Source organism: Apteryx rowi, unplaced genomic scaffold, assembly GCF_003343035.1.
Source record: "Apteryx rowi isolate R43461 unplaced genomic scaffold, aptRow1 scaffold_534, whole genome shotgun sequence".
Lineage (NCBI taxonomy): Eukaryota > Metazoa > Chordata > Aves > Apterygiformes > Apterygidae > Apteryx > Apteryx rowi.
Window position 1 is genome coordinate 478,993 of NW_020450799.1, and position 22,213 is coordinate 501,205.

At 37.7% G+C, this 22,213-nt stretch overlaps 1 protein-coding gene across 1 annotated transcript in view; it reads right to left on the bottom strand.

Moving 5' to 3' along the window:
- The window catches only part of LOC112973317 (A-kinase anchor protein 6-like), a gene marked incomplete at its 5' end in the record, with an annotated part of 161,848 nt that overhangs the window by 12,549 nt on the left and 127,086 nt on the right, over positions 1-22,213 (bottom strand). The window contains one exon of the mRNA XM_026081047.1: positions 17,619-17,834. Coding sequence (XP_025936832.1) covers positions 17,619-17,834 — 216 coding nt within the window. The remainder of the gene's footprint in view (positions 1-17,618; positions 17,835-22,213) is intronic.

Below are 22,213 nucleotides of genomic sequence, written 5' to 3' on the forward strand. Positions count from 1 at the left end.
TTACAGACAGACATGCTGATCTCCGTGTGTAAGACAGACTACAATTAAAGAAAAACTTTGAGTGTGCTACAGAGCCTCAGACATCAGTGGTGTGAGCTCTTACAGTCACTGCTAAGTCCTGGTCTTGTTGGAGGCCATGACAGAACATGGAGACCAAATTCCACCAAAGCAAAATGAGCAAATGAGCTTTCTTTGGATATCAGTGAGTGTAACCGATCGCATGAGTACTTAAATTTCCTGGAAGTTAGAAACTTGTTTTATATATATGTGTGTCTGTGTGTGTGTGTGCACACATATATACACACATTTATATGCATGTATGTGTGTGTGCATATACATATATATATATATAAATCATCTAGCTCAGAGCTTCATACTGTTAACTTTATCATTATAAAGTCACTAAACACAACTACTTCTAGAGTAGATCTCAATGGCCATGTGGTACACAGTAAGAAAAGGTAAATAGTTTTGACCAAGTAAATAAAAAATAATGATACAATAACAATAAAAATGCAAATATTATGCATATTCCTATTTTTATAATATTACTGCTAGACAAACAATACTTAGGAGGCTTTTACTGTCTCATGAAAAGTTTTCAATACAGTTAAACTGGCAATCAATTAAATTACACATTTGGAAGTGTGAAAGGTTGAAATCATTTTACTGCTATTTGAACGTGTTGCTTTAAGGAGTTTGGCTATTACCAATTTGAACCCTGAACTCTGAACGACTTTACTCAGGAGACTAGTCCCATTTCAGTGGGATAACTCACGTGAGCGAAGTTAAGGGTGTACTTAAATGCTCTAAACCACTAATCTACCAAAAATGTTAACGGAGAAAGGAAGATTATAAAGCCACATAAAGATGTTTCCTTAACCCTAGTGCTCTTTAAGAAAAAGACTTTTAAAATACATTTCTTTCTGTTTGTTTCCTTTACTAAAACACAGACAGTTTTGCTTTTTCTCTGGCAAATTTTATTAAACAATGATTCTCTGTTTCGGTCTCATTTGCATGTGCTACTCCAGTACAGATACTTTGTGTTGGTGAAACAGGCCTGTAATGTAACCCCTACGTACCATTATATTTTTTTAAAGGAATTAACATGAAAAAAAGAGCTTTTACAATAATAAATACAAACTCTGTTCCTCCCTCCCCCTCCAACATATCCTTCAGTTGCTGTGGACAAATTATCCAAACTCAACTGCACTTAGGGGCCAGGGGAAAAAAGAAAAAGAAAGAAAGAAAACCATCCCCCATCTCCAGGAATGTGTGCACATTCAAGGAAGACAAACATGATTTTGTCTTTTGAAAAATGCGAGCATGCCAAGTACTTCTGCTGAGGGAAACAGTTATGTGTACAGTACCCATTTCACCTCTGTTTCTCTTCTGCTCACGTTCTAAATGGGGTTCCCTATATTATAGCCAGTAAGAGAACTGTCCTCATTTCCCAACACCAATATTTTAATATGAATAAGCATATGCACAATATTGCATGTGCATGATACTGAAACAACCTACACATTACAATATGGTCTCAAAATATATGGAAGCAGTATACTTTATCACAGATCACTAGAGAAATCAATCCTTAACGCACCTATTTGTTATAATTACAGTTAAAATAGGAAGATATGTGTTTATATTCTAAGAAAGTAAAAATCCAAAACTGTGGTTCATATTTTCTCTTGCTTCATTTTACACACGTTATTTTGTCCCTCAGTGAAATAATATGCTTAGTCCTGCACATGCAGAACTTCCTTACATTTTTCTGTTAAGCGTTATGGATGTCTATAGGTATTGCCAGGGTCCTGCGTGGAAGGTGGTATGAACAGATTCTTGTCCCACAGAGGACACTGACTTCATTTGTGCTCCCTGCAGTCACAGATGTCACCTACAAGGGTCTCAGCTGGGTCATATGGGAACAGCTGAGATTTGACCATTGCTCAGTTTCCTCTCTTTAGGACAATGTTTGGAGTTTCATTTAACACTCAGAAACAGAAGTCCAGAGAATAGCATTGTCAGATCCAGATTTTAAAAATGATAATTTTCTTTATCATGGTAGTTGTTTTGTGGGCTCACTTTCTAAGCAATAGATGTAATAATTGCAGGGACTTTTTAACGGGATGCCCATCTGAAAAAAACTCTCCCTACTAGCAGCAGAAGCATTCAGAAGTCAGAGAAACCAGCCATTCCACTGCTCTTTAAATGTTGCTTAACCACATTCAGTAATGCCTGCATATGAGTGCTATGGGGGTCCCCCAGCTTTCCTGATGAGCTGCCCATGGTACCAGATGGCCAAAGGAAAGAGAGAAAGGCCCGACTCCAGTCCTCTACCCCTCCGCACCGCAGTCCATACAAATAAGTCAGGCTGAAACAGAAAGTGAGCTGTGTCAGAAAAAGACCTGCGGGAACTTACTCCTACCACAGACCAAGGCGAAAGTGGGGACTAAACATATTTTGTCACCACACTGCGCCTGGAGCACCACTGCTAACACACTATTCCTCGTCTGTCTTCCAGGCCTTGCGGAAGCAGCAGGCTCCAGTTCTGCCACTGTATCCTCACACAATTTTCTAATATCTTAGTTCCTCATCTGTTGAAGGAGCCCTTTAAATGCTACTAGAGAGCAGAAAATCATCTATAACATTTTTATGCAGAATCATATTGTCATCTGAATAGGTTTACAATCCCAGACCTATATTCTGAGTTGTATATGTGGGGCTTTTTTTTGCCTTTTTATGATGAGAAAACCTGGCCACATGGCATATTTTACTGACCATTGTTTTTGCTGCTTTGTAGTTTTCTTTTCATCTGTCAAGAGGTTACGTGACAGAGTTTTTCGCCCTTGAATGTCATTTTGGTCTCACCTTTACTTCTGAGGAATATATGATTTTCTTTGTGCAAGAATCCAACACAAGACCTTTATGAAACTCTTAGAAAAAACATTCCTAGCTTTATCCAAAAACAAAATATTGCGATGTACACCTAGTTCAGGCACTTCACCTCAGATGCACTCTCATGCAAGTTGGTGGGAGTTCATCCATGTGTCTCAGAATGTGGGCCAAATCACAAATAAATCAAAGATCAGTCTTTATGGTTAAGTTAAAGAAACCAAAACCAGGAAATCTGTGGAACTGACCATGCTTAAACAGATTTAACCACTGCTTGTCTACACTGCAGAGCTTCAACACAATTTTATACTGCTACACCCATATTGACAGCAAATCAGTTATATTCTGGAATCAAATGCTCACTGAACAAAGTTATAGTGGCAAAATAACACAGTGGCATAATAAAATCACTAATGTTTTGTCAGTCAATGGGCAGACCTTGAAGTGTATTTTAAAATCACTTCAGTAAAACCAGAGTGATTTTATAGAGATCTTTGTACTAATTGTACTAATTCAACAATATTTTCAATCTAGTATCATTTATTCTGGAATTAGTACACCTTTAATGGTGTACTCTTAGTTAAACCAGAACAACTCTGGGGACTCAGTAGACACAACAGCCATCTCCAACGTGCAACAGGCACATCAGGACACCTGGAATCACAGGGCTTTTAAAAGTGTTGTTTCAGTAGAATGGTACATTTGTGAGAAACACCAAAGATTGAGAATCACCATAGAAACAGATAGATATAAGGTACAAAAGGATAGGACATAAGCCTTGGGGAGCTTGACCTTAGAGAAAACTGGAGAGAAAGTTTCCTCACACAGCGCTGGAGGACAGGGGTTTGAATTTCTAAATAAAAATTCTTCCTGTATACAGGAGAGGGAGAGACTCTATATTATTTATGAATAACAGGACTGCATCAAGACTATCTGGCTCTATCATCAGTTTCTCCTCCTCAAGAAGCAGTCTGGAGACTACCAAATTTAGCCTCATTGATCTCAAAGAAAAGTGACTATTTTTTTCCTCTTTGAATTTTTGTCAGACTTTCTTTGTAATCTCAGTCCAGACACATCATGATGTCACTGATTCACCACCTGTAAATTTGGGGTATTGACAAGTAAGGTAGAGGGGAATCAATGACCAAGTATTGTGAAGTCAGAGGCTAGAAGAATGCTGCGCATTGTAAGTATTTTCACAGCCTGCCTACCTATGGATTTCCAAGCATTAAGTTAAACACCACTGCTGTCAATACTGGCAGAGAGTTCTCCTGGAGATGAATCAAAATGCCAATGGTAAGCACCTTGAGGCTACAATAATACTACTGCTCCTTGCCATTACAGAGCCTATATTTAGGAAAGGTTGCTTTTCAAATGTTGCAAAATAGAAACACCAGCCTTATCTCCAGGTGTAAGAGGTCCATAGGCAGAACTTTTTCACTAAAATCATCTTAACCTTGAACTTCCAGAAATTTATTCTTCTCTCCATCACTTATAAAGTGCCTGCTGTTCATAGTTGTTTCTGTACATAACAGATACCAACGCAGCCTGGAGCTGGCTGGAAAAAAAAAGGATTGGAATTTTTAATCTAATCTAGATTAATCTAATCTCTGCACAATGTGTGAAATACTGGTTTTACATATACTATTTAGTCTGGACCAAACTGAGAAATGACTTAGTATAAGCATACTCTGCAGAAATTCACTTAGAAGAAGACAAAGTAATGGACAACGGTGTTTGTTATGGTGAGAAGTTTCAATTTGCCCATTTTAGTTTGGCTGAATGCAGAGTTACAATGGGGAGTACTTCAGCATTACAACAATGCTATTATCTTTTGCCATTATGCAATTTTCTTCTATTACAGGAGGGTAATTACAGAGAGTATTAAAATACAGAGAGTATTAACTGATGTTGCTAATATGCCTGTCTAAAGTATAGAGCTCAAAGGCTTTTATCTGGCTGTGGAGCAACTCGGGTTTGCACTGAAACTGAATGTTTGTTATGCACTTTTGAGTAATGCCTAGATGTTCTGGAACAGTTTATGGTACTTGGTTCCACACTGAAGCAATATTTCCCCCCCCCCCTTTTAAAAATAAAAAAGGGTTTTCAAAAGAAAGAATCTTCCTGCATTGTTGAGTAAACCTACCAGATGAGCTGTGACTCCATAAAGTTTAGGAACTCATTTATTATGTTGCTAGATCAGACACTGCATTTATTCACACAGCGCATCTCTAAAACATAGCTTTCATTAGTGCTGTGGGGAGGCCCACTCTTTTGTCACTCGAGAAGGTGAAGCTCAAGAAGATAATTAACCATGAAACAATGAGGAGGCTTGCTGGGTAAGCACGAGTGTGAAAACAGTTACTCCTCACAAAAGAGAGGAAATTAGCTGGCTGGAAAAAAAAGGAAGTGTCAGATGGGAAGACTGAAAGGACTGCCAGCATAAGTAGATAGCTCTATGCATCATTAATGTAATTTTTTTTAACACTTAAACTTCACTGCTTTCTAAATTTAAATGCATTTAAATGTTATGTGTTAGGGGAGATTAATATGCCATTTTAAAATAATTTCTCTTAAACTTTCCATTTTCACGTTTCACCAGTTTTAGTCACCCTTCCCACATATAAAAAATCACCAGCCTCTTAGTATTGTATCCTTGTTTACAAAGCCAGCGTAAACAGAGCATTCTAAAAAGATTCAGCTTGCCCTTTCTATTTTACAAGCACTTTTTTTGCATTAATAGAGATATTTTTATGAACAGAAAGTTTGTTTTGATTTTACTGTTTCATAGAGTAAAGACTTAGGATGTGCATTTCCTTTCAGAACTTCCTTCTACTTGAACAGTGTTCCCTGAAGCAGCCGCATTTTTGGCAGAAATTCAGTTATATGCTATGCCAAAAGAAATAGAATAAACAAACACTGCTTAATGCAGCTGGCTAGGTAATTTACATATTACTGCACACTAAATACGAAGACCTGAATATGGATTAGAGCTACAGTGATGACACAAATGTCTTACATGTAAAGAGAAATAAAATTCAGATCATTGCTAATGATTTACATGTTATTATTTAATGTATATTATATTACCTCTGATATATAAATGTCTGTTCATATTTAAATATTAAATAGATGTATGTATTAAATTTTCTGTGTATTTTGCAGAAAAATATATTAGAAATATCTTTAAAAATGTAAGTGGGTACACTTACGTTTTCCTCTAATGAAAATAGCATACCTAAATGGCCACATTCCAGTCTTTGGAAATGGTGAAAAAAACAACAACAATGAAAACCCTCTAGGCATTCCTTAAAATTGTTTTGCTATGCAAAAAAATTTTTCGTAGGTAGGCCTCCAAACCTGCAAGCTTGTGTGCTTGCAAAAAGCATCTGCCATTTTGGGTCAGATCAACAGTCCAGTCAGCTGTCTTCCCCATCTCCTGTAGCAGCCAGTAGTGAATGCTTTCAGAAAAAGAAGAAAAAAAAAAATCAAACACCTATAAAATGGTATAGAGTCTGCCACCCCAGATGTCAGAAGCCAGCCTTTCCGAATTGGAATTTAGTGAGCTTTAATTGACCTCTCCTCCATTAATTTGTCTAACCGCATAGTGAATCCTTTCGTGTGCTCTCCACAACAACCTGTAGCAACAAGTTCTGCAATTTCATTACGCATTGCATGCAAATAGAATTCCCTTTTGATTGTTTTAAATCTCCTGCCTGATAATTTCATTGCCTACCTTCTACTTTTTGCATTAAGAGAAAGAGTGAATAATTGTACCTTATTCATTTTCAAACATTTTAAAAAAAATTTTGTTGTATTCCTCTCTTCTTAAAGCTGATGCAGCTCCTAGAACATCCTAAAATATTGAACAATGAAACTCTGATTATGCATATACTTACTGAAGATCCTGCCAAACATTTCCATAATGGTTGGAGGATGGGGGTCCTACCATCCAAAACTGAAGGCTCTTGTAGGGTGAGAATAATTACTGTACAACCTGTTAGAAAATAAGACTTCTTCCCTTCTTTCTAAAAACTGTTTTGCTTAAACAATAAACAATATATCAGAAAATTAGCTTTAATCATACTCACATATTGTTCCTTGCAGAACTGGGGCCCTTATTCTCCCCAGTACAAGAGGGATATGGCACTACTGGAGCAAGTCCAGCGAAGGGCTACAAAGATGATTAGGGGACTGGARCATCTCTCTTRTGAGGAAAGGCTGAGAGAGCTGGGCCTGTTTAGCTTGGAAAAGAGAAGGCTGAGAGGAGATCTTATCAACGTGTACAAGTATCTGAAGGGAGGGTGTCGAGAGGATGGGACCAGACTCTTTTCAGTGGTGCCCAGCGACAGGACGCGAGGCAACGGGCACAAACTGAAACACAGACGCTTCCATCTGAACATGAGGAAAAACTTCTTCACTGTGAGGGTGACAGAGCACTGGAACAGGTTGCCCAGAGAGGTTGTGGAGTCTCCTTCTCTGGAGATATTCAAAACGCGCCTGGATGCAATCCTGTGCAAGGTGCTCTAGGTGACCCTGCTTGAGCAGGGGGGTTGGACTAGATGATCTCCAGAGGTCCCTTCCAACCTCAGCGATTCTGTGATTCTGTGATTATAGCTGCAGTGTAACAAGTCATTAAATGCATTCAATAGTCACTATTTTGTGACTTTCTCTTTTAACTCTCATTTTTTAAACATTGCTGGCCTGAGGCATGATCTTATGATTAGCGGACGTTAGGTATCTGAGCAAAATACCAACTTCATCCTGTAATCTGAACACCATGCACTGCAATGAGAGTTGCTATCTGCTGAGCACTTTTGAATATCTGGCCCTATAGTTAAGTACCTAAAGGGGAACTGAGTTCTTTTGAAATATGTCCTCTGTCTTTGAAAACAAAAACCTAGTCTTATTTTTCTCTTTCATTTTTTAATGAGTTGTTTTTGACATTTAAAGAGTGACTGACAGCTCTTTCAGTATCTGCACGCACTGGAAACGTCAGATATCCCATTTCTGAATTGTACATACTTTGCTACTAAAACTGATCATTCCTGAGTATTCACTGGAAGATTTTACACATCTTACTGTTCTAATGCACAGGTTTCTGGAGCAGGGAATGTATTGTTATCAAAGCTGTGGAAAGGGCTTCACCCACGCCACTTCAGCCATTATTTAATTTGTTGCTTAGAAAAAAAAATGAACAGACTGACAGCTAGTTAGCGAAACCTATGCCACTATGCACTATAATGACCTAAATCTGCTGCTGTGATGTTGACTTTTCCCATCATAAAGTATAAAACTCATATTTCTAAATTTTATAGGATTGAATACTGCTGTCCTAAGACCTGGATTTTTGTAGTTATTTGATGAAAATTTGTTTTAAAAATCCTGCAACAAGCCAATTCACTAATACAGTAGTAATCTGAAAACACTCAGAAATTGAGAATGTTAGATACAGCACCAGTGAGGGTCAAATGCCATTACCCATGAGAGATACGCTACAGTGTTTTCACGATCATATGCCAAATTACAGAGCCATGTGATGAACTGGCACTTTTGATGGCCTTACTTACATTCTAAATATTTGAGGGTCTGTAAACACCAACCACTTAAAAAAAAAATCAGGTTGGTAGAGAAGTATTTCCAGCTTTCTACCAACTATGAAATTCCCCTACCGAACCCCAAAATGGCACTAGTCTGAAACACAGAGTAGTCAACAGTTAGCTGAGAAACAGGAAGATTATCTGCCAGCTCTGCATGGATGAACATAGAAGCTTTGTATACGCCGGAAAGAAAAGATTCCCAGCTTCTCACTGGGTAACGTAGCACCACTGCCTGGCCTTGAAAGTTCCTGAGATATTTCAGTTTGACTTGTTTAAGCAACTTTAAAATATGTTAGTTTTCCCTCTTTCTGAATCTATATATTGAACAAATTAAGACTGCATTAACCAGAAAAGGAATACAAAAGAAATCCAAAGAAGTAAACCTTTTAAAAAAATTCATATTTATATATATTAYATAAATACACCCCAAACTTTGTGGTATTATGCCAGCAAGTTTACATAATTCTTCCTCTAATATAATAGAGAATAATTGAGAAAAAATACAAAGTATCTATGATTTAAAGACAAGTCTTGTCAGTCACTGAAGCAGATTGCTCACATAGTACTACTAAAAACCATGAATATAGATGCACCATTTTATACCCACTTCAGACATACTATGATTTCAGCTAATTATAACAAAACACCATGAACCTAAACCTGTAATGCTGTGATCATGATATTTTCTGCCTTGAATACCTCAAGTCAGTTTTTCACTGTAGTATGAGCCGTACATAGTAGTTGTATGAGATCAAGCAACCATGTGCAGTTTAAAAATAATACTGGGAAATATATGCTTTATTTATTTTGCATTTGTAGCCTTTTTTCTTTAAAACCATAATCAGCCATTATGAAGCATTCCTAGTCTCATAAGAAAACCTGTCTTCTAAAAAGACAAGTAACTTTCAAGTACTGCACAGAAAGGTGTGCTTCATCAAGAAAAAGAAAAATCAAGGGGATTTGAGGGTAATAAGTATTGCAGCAATTGATTTTCTCATTAAAATAACTCATAATTTTTAATGTAATTCCATTTATCTTCCTGTGCTCATGCTCCCCAAAAGTAACAGTCACCTCTCATGCTACAAACTTTGCAGGATACCACGGAGAGGGCAAAAAAACTAAATGTGTTTGGGGAATTAACAAGGCATCACAGAAGAGGAACATGCATCTCAAGGGCAGTTATTTTGAGCCCAGTTGAGGTGGAGAGTGATTGAAACCTGTTACTATAGGCTGATGGTTGAATAAGCTGCAAGAAATGTTCTTGTAGGTTTCAGTATACTGGAATCCACAAATTCATTCATAATCAATGCCATCCTCATTAGCAGGAAATGTTGCTGTATTTGGAAATTTCAATATAGAAAAAAAGATTGAAAAATCAAAAATGCTGAACTGCTCTTTCAGCTCTAGGTAGTTTGCCTTATGGAGCAAATATAAGCTGCACTGAAAGGGTCCATGCTGAATCTGTTGCTTAGAAAAAAAAAAAACAAACAGACTGACAGCTAGTTAGTGAAATCTATGCCACTATGCACTATAATGACCTAAATCTGCCTAAGTTTGACCTAAACAGGAAGACTTTCTTTTCAGTGCTCCTTTTTCATTAACAGAAAAGAACAAAGGAGGAGAAAAAAAAAAACAAAGGAGGGGAAAAAATACAGGATGAAAAAATCTTCTTCAAATGTAGCTCCTAGTATAAGAGAGTACCTTCTACTGATCTACAAAGAAGTCTGCAGATGCACACACATATAAGCAACGAAGTAAAAAATTTCAAGTACAACATTTGCTTTCAAGCTTAACTGTTCAGCCTGTTCCCAAGTTGTCTTCACCTGGGACTCTACAGAAAGTTTAGGAGTATGGACCTTTACTTTCCATCCTCTCCAAAGGGAGAACTCAGGCCTGCTATGGCTCAACAGAGACTATGAAATAGTGCTGCCTTAGTCTCTGGACTCTGCATTAATCATTAGCCCCTTCTTGCCTAATCCAACCTAGTTCATTAGTTGTGACTGAAAGTTTCGTATCCTCTGGGGATGGAAAAGAAACTGCTAAGAAATGGCCTAAATTTATTAAATTTTCTTTCTATTCACTCTAAAACACTACTGCTGCAGATGACCACTCAGGATGTTTTCTCAGGAATGTAAGATCCACTAAGATTCTCCAAGTCTGCTAATTTTTACCAAGATTTGCTCAACAAGAGTTGCACTACCTTCAGTTTTGCCAGATCACCCAGACACTGCATACTGCCATGATGGCTGCATCATAACTGGCTGTTCCCCGAGAAAATCACGAGAAATACAGGATTTATTGCAAGAATATGGGGAATATCACCTATCTTCAATTAAAGTCCAAGAAAAATTTAAGCCTGAGTTCATCATTTAAGTAGTCCTGTTTTAGATCCTACAGATTACTTTTCCAGGTCTGAAATTGGGCATGCAAGGCCACTTAGAAGATGAAAAAGACATGGCACCCATTAGGATGGTCCAGTCTGATGCTTCTCATCACCTGCTCAGCTGAGCCTTGTATCTTCTGTCTGAGAAGAGGACATGTTTCTTGGCCAGGTCTCTTTCAAGAGTACACAGAGCTTAGAGAGAGTGATATACATCGCAGGCTCTACAGTCATATATCCACCCACTTAAAGAAAAATGTATTTTAAGCAAGCACCAAAGCCAGCAGTTTTCAGTGTTGAAATACAATGATTAGAACAAGATGACTGTGACAGAAACAAATACAAGCAATCAAGATTGTACTGTCATACTACAAAGAGGCCCAATATCAAAACAAATGTGACTTGTGATAGATAATGAAGAAACAATTTGTGACGGATTAAACATAAGTCATTAAAAAATTACTTGTGAGGGCTAGATGATGTAAGAGGTGTTCATCACTTTACAACATTCAGTGTGCCCTCCTCGGCCAATTAAGTTAATCTTTTCTCGGCACTTTGTTGTATCAGGCACTTTTGCTGAACTTCTAAATTCTTATGCAAGATTTTTAGCTAGATCCAACCTGACAAAATAATGGCTTGTGATAAAAATCGAATCATTCAGAAACTAAGTTTTTGTTTAGTGGAGCTTCCTAACAAAATAACTGAACAATAATGAATACATTTGTCACCTCTGCAGGTGGTTTTTTTGGTTTTAATTTTTTTTTAAGCTTAGATCAAGTATCAGTCCCTGGCTTGAAAAAAATATTGCACCAGTGAATTAAATATAGAGAAGCGAGGGGGATACTTCAGCTAGCACCATTCCCAGTATTATTAAAAACAGTTTTCTCTTACAGAAGGCCTCAGAGAAACAGATGAATAGAGAAAAGGGATAAAGATACCAGAGCAGAAGCGAAATAGCATTGTTAAACAACTTGTTTTTCAAAGTGCATTATAAAGAAAGAAACCTAGAGGAAGCTGGGAAAAATCCTAAACAGTGCTTTAAGGAGGCTCTTTCCCTTCTAAGAAGCAAGCACCCAAGAAACAAGTCTGTGGTAAAGAGAGAGGCGCCTTTTTTTTTTTTTTTTTTTTAAGTGAGCTGTCTCACTATTGCAGATTTTCCCAAGTCCTTACAACTCTAATTAAAATGTGGTAATTGGTTATGTTACCTCAATTACCATGATGCATGGACATTGATGCAAAGCGACACCAATTGAATCCCTTGGGTGTTATACCCCAAGGCCACCCCATTTATTGTGGCCTTATTATTTTCAATTATGTGGCTGGGTGTACAGCATCCTTTCAAGCCAATATACATGGGGTTTTTGCTGGACATACAGTGTAGTGTACACATAGGATGATTCAGGAGAAAAAGAAAAATGAGAAAAAAATTTGCATGAAGCATAGGAGTGAACTTAAATGATCAAAGGCATGAATATTTCAGACATTTTCAGGACCAAGTGAGAATTACAGCACGTTAACTCAAATTATCTTAGCTCAAAATATCCATTTTAAAAGCATGATTAATACTGTTCTTTCAATAATTAGCTCTCTCTGTTAAACAAGAAAAAAGATTGGCTGCTCCATAAAACAGATCACCTTTCTCATTCAATGCAGTCTGGAGAACAAGCAGTTTCTCCAGTCAGCAGTAAGGTAGGAATATGGAACTGCAACTTAAGAAATAAAATCCATTAGATAACACTGTTTTGGCTCCCTGTCACAGACAGCAATATAATAGCTTTATGTACTCCAACACTGATAAAACAGTCTTAGTGATAACAGCATTCACTGGTAGAGGATTCTCTCACACTGAAAAGTGAATTCCCATACTCAGTGCATTGTGGCTCCCTTTGCGGAGACATATCTGACATGGACAGTGCATCCCCAAACTGTCAGCAACTGTGGCTGCTGGAATAATCCACTGAGGCTAAAGGCATAAATTAGATAGGGTATGTCATTGGCTAAACACAAGATTAAAAAAAACTACATAAAACAAATTACATATTCCCACTTTGAGTTAGCTGTGGTAAACTTGTGGACACAACCATGATCAAGTCTGTCCCAAATCCTCCTTTAACTATCCAAAGTACTCTAGATCCTCTAAAGCAAAGTGCCTCATGAGCTAACGCTTCTCCAGATGTTGAGCAGGAATTTTAGACTGCAGCTTTGGGTTGAGTTAACTGAAGATTGCTGCTATTGCTGTTGCTATTGCCAGACAGACTCCTTCTTCTTTTAAGATGATTGCCAACAGGGTCTTGTTAAGCAAACTGTAAGGCATCTGTATAATTCTGAAGCTACAATTTAGGTGACAGATAACATTATATCAGCCAACTATGGAATGATATATTAGGGGTAAAGGATTTACCGCAAAAAAACAGATGGGGGAGATAACCTCTTCTGCTAGAAGAGATTAAAACAGCTTCCAGTAACAGAYAAGTGTCCTACAGTTTTTTAAATGTAAGTCTTGTTTTTATCATTGTGGGAATATCACGTTCTTTATAGCTAGATCAACCAACTGAATCTAATCACATTTCATCCTTTTGGGGTGATTCTTGAGAATTTAAGCTTCTAGGCATAACTTCTGGTTCATGAGAAGGGCATTTTCTGCCAGACTTCAGGTGTTTGTAGTACATGTTAATCTCTTGTYATTTGTAAATTTATGGTGCTTGCTATTGCAAAGGTTGAAAAAAACCTAAATACTATTGAAAAACATCAAGAAAAATGATTTGAAAGAAATGTAAAAGCTTTCTGTGGTCAGTTCTAGTATAACTTTGCAATGCTGTAAGTGTTCCAAATAAATGACTGAATGTAACAGGAGAKAGAAACAGGACAAAGGAAGATCCCAGTGCACAAATTAAGAAGAGAGTAGAAGGTGCAAGTGACTCTTGTACTTCTGTAAGGCAATGTAATCATCTGGGCTATCTTATTTACTGTCAGCAAGTCAGATGCCATGATTGAGTCAGATGCCATCATGGTATAAAAACATCTCATTTGTTTTCATAAGTTACAGTGTTTTGTGGGCAACCACACATAAAGACTTGTTACTAAGGGATACTGTTTATGTGCCAAGACTGGCACACCATCAAATGTAGAGAGATAGGGAAGCAGAAGAAACAATCCTGGTACCTACCCAAGAAATGACTACACAGGAACCGAGTGAAAAGGAAGGCTAGAACATGCCAACTCAGGCCGGGAAGACAAAGAAACCTGAATTCTGCAGTGGCTGGGGCATCTTTCGGATGCTGAGAATACAAATAGTTTTATCAACACGAGAAACTTGCAGATATCAACATACTTCAAAGAATCGTGTTATTATAAAACAAGCCTAAAATGAGAGGTTCTGAAACAAAACAGCCCACAATGAAAATTAAATGAGCATCATCATAGCTCTTAATGGCTGCCATTTCTCAGCAGAGAGAATGGTACACCCCCTGCCCTGTGAAAGACAACTCAGTCCAGACTCCCTCAGGCAAAGTGGGAACAAAGCAGCAGGCAGCTTGTGAAGTTCCACAGCCTTCTGACATCAAGCAACGCACAGCACTCATACCCCCGCTCTGCCTCAACTCCCCATCGATTGCAATCCCAAACTGAAACACAAGGCTCACTTCACTCCGGCTGCAAGAGCAGCGCCAAGCTCTAATTAGCACATAACAGTTTATTTAGAGCAACTGCAGCTACAAACAGCAAACTGCTTCTGCATGGCAGCTGCACACATGCAAAAGGTGAGAATACGCTTTCATCGCAGTAACTTGGACTTCTGTTTGGCACTTTCTGGGCTATCTCACAATTGCAACTGTTTCTCCTCCAGACCTAGGAGAACAGCTTTATTTATTACAACAATGATAAGTTTTGTAGATGAAGTCAGTTCAGCTACTCTGTGGTAGCTCCTCTAAAGGACAAATATAGAAGAAACCCTATCCAATCTCTCCTGGGGAGTTACAAACCCAGTAGAGACTCAGCCTCTAGCAACCAAAATTCAGGATTCTGAGAAATACCTTTTGGTATAGGCTGTTGCATAGTACTGCATACACCTGTTCTTGCAGCTCCAAAATTCACCTATTTTTTTTACTGCAGGTCACCTCATTAAGCCTTTTGTGTTCCATAGCACTAACCAACAGTTTACTATTGATATAATATATTAGCAATACGAATAAAAATAGTCAAAAGATGGAACTATTACAAAAACATAACAAACATTTCTCAAGAGGGTTAAAAAGCTTTACTATGGTATTTTCTTTGTTTAACAATCTTTTCTACTCCTCAGTCTTACATTCATCCTCTAATCCATTCACTTGCCAGTCTATTTTACTGCTGACTTCCCTTACTTCTGTTCCCATTTCTTGCTCTCCCAGATTCATTACCCAGAACTCAAGAAYGTTGTCTCTCTGCCACTGGTGAGATGGCATTTGTCTTCTTTTATTTCTTCACTTTCTTCTCATTTAAATGTGAATATATTGTTTACGCACCAGTTTCTCTTCAGCTTCATTCTGGATCCTCTCTAATTCTGTTTCTTCCTTTCATTCCACTGAAATGTCTCTTTTTCTCATAACCTTAATTTTGCCACTTTCTGTTTAATTTTTGACACCACTTGATCATCTTCTCAACAAATTACTGCCTTGGGTTTCTCTGCTCTCTAGATCTGTCTTTGACCTCTTCTGAATCTTCTGCTAATACCTCTTTCTTCATCTCCTGCTCCTCACAGGACTTTCTAACAAGCCTTTTTCCTTATCTGTTTCACTTCCTTCTTTCTAGATGATTATATATGTTCAGATACCTGCAGTTCCCGTCTGCGAACTGATGGCTCCTATGCATCTAACYCCACTCTTCTGCCTGTTAAGCATCTCCTTTCTCATGCCCTTAAACTAAGCACAGTCAAAATGGAACTCTTGCTCTTTCCTCCCCCAAATCTCCTCTTTCCTTAAGCACTGTCAGTATCACCGTTATCCCTCTTACTCAGTCTGGTAATCTACATCAGCTGTGACACTTACTTACATCTCTCTCTTACCAGCCCTATGAGAAGAATCCTCCTTCTTAGCATCATTAAGATTTGACTTTTTTCCTCTGGTCATATAGTGCAAGCTCTAGGCTGATCTCCTCTGGTTGTTTCCAATAACTTCCTCCACTGTGGCCTCTTCAGGAGATAATTCCCTCTCCCACAGACATGTATAAAGAAAAGCTGAAAAGTAATCTTTGCTTTTCTCTATATCCTTGTACAATCACACATGGCTTCATCAGCCTTTTATACTCCTCCCAACCAGGTCAAACTTTCAAGGACTTAAACTCTCCCCAATTATCTATTGTTCTTGCTTTACCAGTTGACTACTTCCATGCTCATCACACCAGCCTTGCTACTCAACCGCTTTTCAGTAACAATGTCTTGCTTCCGTGTTGCCTCAGATACATGCCCTTTTTGACTTAGTCTGACAGACTACTCAAACCCTGTTTTTTTCTCAAGTCCCATTTCTATCTCAATGCCTAAAGCAAATCAGCTAAACAGTTAACCAGACTGGCAGAGGAGCACTCCTGTTTTCTAACATTTGTTAAAGGTAGGCAGACAACAGATCATTATTACCTTCAACACTTCACTTCTCCACAGCATCCTCCTCATTAACTCACTATCTCTTGGTCTGTTTAGAGTGATAGCATTTTCAGTCAGGGACTGCTAGTGTTTCTGAACAATGCCTTGTGTATCTTAATGCTACACACTAACTCCAAGACAACTCCAAGAGAAATACAGCTTCTGTTATTTTTTAAAGGAACCTTACCAAAAGAAGTAAAAAGCAGTATTCCACTGTTAGTTACATAATTGTCAGGAAGCACGTATGTCAAGCACTTTGTTTATTTGCAAGATATACCTAAAAATTATGTAAGCTAAATATATGTCACTTGTTCCCATATCTCATCAAGGCTCTTCAGTGTATGTATTACATAGGGTTATTGTTGCTGCCAATATAGCTGCAGTATACAGACTTCAGCATTATGATAGCGGCACAAACCATGCTGAGCCAATTCATCCATTACAGTCAATGGTGTTACAGTAGGGATTATTTTGTCCCCCCTATGGTTTATTGTTTAAATGTAGATACTGCATTGTAATATGGTTTTATGCTGAGGAAACCTGTCTAATTTATGCCACTTAATGGCTGGTTTAAGCAGAATGCTATTTTGCCTCTTAGGAATCTTTTCCTTGAGATAAAAGCAAATTAATGCATTTTCTTTACATTCAAATAACACAGAACTGTATATTCATCACATACCCATGGCATTTTATGTGAAATACACATCTACTGCTGGGATGGTAATTAAAACCAGTCTTACTTACAGAGTAAAGATTTCTTCTGAAATATATTTGCAATTGATGAAAGATGACTCTGGGCCCAGTTCTGTTAAGTGTTGAGCAACTTGGCTTACACTGATCTCAACAGTAGAAGATTGTTCTCATTACAGGATCAGATATGATGAGACTAAAAATCCAGCAACAGGACATGTATACTGTGAGTTTATCTTCTCAGTCAATCAATCAGCTGTGTCCACAGAACACATTGCTTTGTAAAGAATACAGCTTTATTTGTTGTTAGGAAAGACTGCAAGTGGCATCTTCAGTCAGAAAATATACTGAAATGAATGTGTTTGCCTAGCACTGAAAAAATGTTTCCCATACGGAAACTGAAATGATGTAAGATCTTTTTAAAGCAAGCATCACTTACTGAGTCTTTTTCCAGTCTCTTCTGTAGCCTTGTCTGCCACTGGACAGCTTGCATGACAATGGCTTCCCACCTTCTCTCAAGGTTTACAATTATCAACTGCATGGATTGGTGATCTGCATTTAGGTTGCAGGTCTCCTGGTCGTCCAGGAGGTGCTGGCATAATCGCAGCACAGAGGCTACCCCGCGACGTCTCTGTTTGATCTCACAGCAAAGGGACTGCAGGACAGAGAGATGACAGATGTCAGTGTGGAATACTTGGCAAATGAAAACATTAATTATTGTTTGATATTTAGTGCAGACCTCTGTCTTACAAAAGTTTTTTCAGCTCTTCCATAAATTCCCATGCTTAGTGTCAAAGCTTAGTGTTTATTTTCAGATAACCACAATCTTAATAGCCCAGAAGGAGCAAAGCTACTTTCAGTTTTCTTCAAACAAATGCCATACATAACTAACTGTCTCAATAATGTTGAAATTTTTATGGTGTAGACTGGTTTATTCTTCCTTTTTCTATTCAGAAGGGACACATCTGAAATGAGTTACCCTGACAGTAATCAACTTCAGAAATTGTTCAGGAAAAAAACAGAAAAAAATTACATTCATACAATCAGAATATATATATATTTATAAAAGAATCAATAGAAATTATGTTTCATATGCAGCTTGTCAGAGGAGAAACCTTAAGAAAGAAGAGTAGAGAGGTTGGTATGAAATTCTTTATAGACGTTTTTAGTTATCATAAAATACTTCCAGGATAGCTCTATATTCAAGTAAATGTTGTAGGAATACTATGATAACTGCATCCTTCTTAAAGGTGTGTCATTCATTGCATTTATTTCATCATACAGATTACAGGGCCAGAAGGGATGCAGTCTGACACGAACTGCATTATGGGAGACAATTGCTAAGCCCTAACATTGCTGAGTATTGGTGGGAGTCGGGATCTGCTGTTTATACTCCAGAACCTACATAACTGCACTGAGAATCTCATTGAATAGCAGTATAAATAATGCGTCCTCCATRACAAAACTAAAGAGAGATCTACCACCCTGAAGTAGTTAATGGCATGGAGTGCTTTTGAGCATGGTTTTATCTACAAACAAAATCACACACTACAGTCATTTTACACCAAATCAAGATTTTTATTAACTCATAATATCTTTTTTACAATAATATCTATGAAGCTGGGTTACACAAGGTGCAAATGCTTATGAGGATCACTGCTTCAGCCCGGCTTCTGAGGCTTGAAACTTCAGAGCATTGCAGGGTTCAAGTATTCAAATACTATCACAGGCCTGTGCTACTCCTAACTTTAACCAGGACTGTGTTCCACACATGGGAGCTTTCCAGATAATTTAAATTGTAACTTGCCAACATCTGTTTCCCTCTGTGGGATGCCACAGATGAAAGTGCATGACCCTGTGAGAAAATTTCAATGAACATCTTTTTTGAAGACAGGGTACTTGCCTTTTAGCTTCCAGTTAATCACAATAAGCAAAAAAAAGCACCACCTCTCTCAAATCTGTTCAAAAGTGTTAACTGATAAACAAATAGGACATGCCCTCCTGAATTTTGTTAGCAAAAAAATAACATTCTATAGCCAGTGAATTCAAGTTCTAGATTTTTACATCGGTTTTGCTTTAAGAATGGGAAGTTAGAAGTGTTATATGTCAAAGCAGTATTTTGCTGCTGGAAGTATCTGCTTCATCAATAACCCTAAGCTCAAAGTCTAAAGGAAAACAGCGGCACACACATCTAAAAACACGTATCTTTTCTTTGCCTACAGATAGTGTGCAAGTGATTTTTTTATTCAAAGTCTTCAAGAGAAATGACAATTAAACCCACAAACGTTGCTGAATTACTAATCGACTTTCACTGGCACAATTGGACCGTTCTAACAGTTAACAGATTGCTTATTAATCAACAAGGGTAAACAAGACAATGCAATCTCATTTAGAGCAGAAGTTTTAATGCCTAAAAGTATTTGTGTTCAAAATGTTAATCCCGATAAGGCTTCATTAGAAGGCGTCTTAAAATGATTAAGTGCATTTCATTGTAAAGTACACTGAGTAGTATATCAGCAGGTGGACATTTCATACAGATGTTCCACTTATTGATATAATGCATTCTATAGCTATTTAAATTACCTAACTCTGTAATAGCTGGAATTCTATTATTTCTATAATGAGAGAACCCTGTACCTTTAATATTTCTGAATTTTAAATAAGGTGAATGACAAATTCCCAAACCACTATTTATGGCAAAATATGACCAGAAATTTTATTATTCAATTTATACCAGAGCTGCATTTTCACTTACATTTCCTGAACTTGCCCTTATTTATTTTCTGAGGGTTCATTACTAGTTTCCTACATAGTTCTTGATGTAACCACCATGTCTGACACATTTCCTTTCTGATGCTGTTCATTAGCCTAACATCACATCAGAAAAAAAACTACCTAAGGATAAAGTCAAGGTTCTTATTTAACACCGTACAACAGCTAAGCAGTTCCGTTTTATGAAAGCCATGATAAGTTATATACTGATGTCAATTAAATCTATGTAAATCTGCATTAACTTCATGGAAGTCAACAGAGCTCAAAATCTGGTCCCATAACATTAACTTATCTTCTTACCTGGATCTGATTATGTCATCCCTTATAAATATTGTTTGTTTTTGATACAATACCATATAATATGATGAGGTAAGGAGTATTTCATTCATAAGCCGTTATACAGGAGTTTAAATGAGGCCTTTACATTGTATTATCTGAAAGCAGAGCTACAGGACCCAAGTCATCTCTAATTTACATCAATTTTACACCAGCATAATAACACTAGCTTTACTGAAGCTATTCCTGATTTACATGGCCATGACAGTACAATTAGGCCTATGGCACTTTTGTTTCAATTTTATTACGTGATATTATGGTTAATATTAAACAGAAGAATGAAGTGCTTGTATCTAACCGTGTGTTGAAAGGGTTGACTATAGCAATACTTTAAAAGCCAGAGAACTTAATCATGTAAAGATGTCTTTAAATCCTGTGTAATAATACAGGCAACAGTGAATCTAAGCAGTACCATGGTCTGTTTTACAGTGTCCTAAAGGGACATAATAATTGCCTGTATCCTATGACATGACATCTCATAATGTGGTATATCCATTCATGTTCTGCAGCTGTTAAAATGGCATGCTTGTATAAAAACCTGTCAATATGGCAATTGTACATGCAAAGTATGCTTGCAGGCCTACCACAGTTATTTCTGCAAGGTACATTCTACATTGTGAATTAACAGCTATAATTCATGATTAATTAAAAATAAAAAAGGAAAAGAAAGCAAGGAAAGACAAGATTTTTCTGACAGAGTGTACAGCTGATAAATATCTCTGCTGAGGCCTGGGTCTGATATTCTACAGCTGCTATAGTAAGCTGTTGGGTACTTGACAGATCAGGAAATTAGGAGCTGGTCTAAGAGTAGACTGAGGAGCCTCACTTAGGGTCTTGTGTGTGAAAGTCTTGCTGAAGTATAAATTAAGAGACCAGACACATTTGATTGTGGCTCCTCGCATTATCGTGTGTCAACTGAGCTGCGGTAACTGTAAATACACTCCAAACCTTTGCAAATGTGGAAGAAACACATTCACTTAAATCATTTGCACTGAAACTTAAATTAACGTGTTTGACTTTGTCTGCTGCAGGCTAAGAGCATACACAGTAACTGCAGCTGCCGTGTATGAACTTGACCTTGTGTCTGAATCCTTTGCTTTCTAACAGATACCCTGATAACACTGAGGTGTTATTCATTACAATGTTATTACGAGTCATGTTTTCCCATACTGTGGATTTCTGTCTGTGCTGTCAGAATCTTGGGAGATTTTTCTTCCCTCTGCCTACTCCTATTTTCAGTGCTTTGAAGCTATCACCTGCATAGCTAAAAAGGGCTAGCTGAAACTACTTTCACAGCTTGTTAATATCATGCCTTAAATCATCTGGAAWAGCTCCTGCTGAGTGGAATGACATCTAACACTCTTTCCAAGCCATGGGCTAATGGCACTATCTATGGGGATGGAAGTAGCCATGATCTGAACAGAAGGTGTTCTGCACAGCTGCGTGACTCCTAAGTGCATGGCATAAGACTAGAAACATGTGTGCAGCTTTAGGCAGTGCCAGAGAGTGCAGGATGCATAGAAAGGGAATATCAGAGCCCCTCGAGCCCCAGTCCTCCCCCATGCCTCAGCCTTTGTGCAGTATATCACAGCCTGAGTTACGCAGCACCGCCTATTCTGCGTGACTGAAGGACAACGAGGTGAAGCGTGCTTTCTCATACAACATGGTAAATGAGCTGGCCACCGAGGCACTGCTACATCAAGGTTCTTGAGGAGGTGTTTAATATTAATCGTTTAATATAACTAAGATTCTACGTGAATTCAGTGGACTACTTGCACTTAAAATTAGTTTAAAAGTTACCTTAGTTTAGCTTAAATCCACATAATCCACATGTAACTACCACACAAAATGTTTAGATACCATTTTTGTAGCACCATTTATGGCTTATAGTTGTGGAATTCATTTGTATGAAGCCTAAGTTGTTTC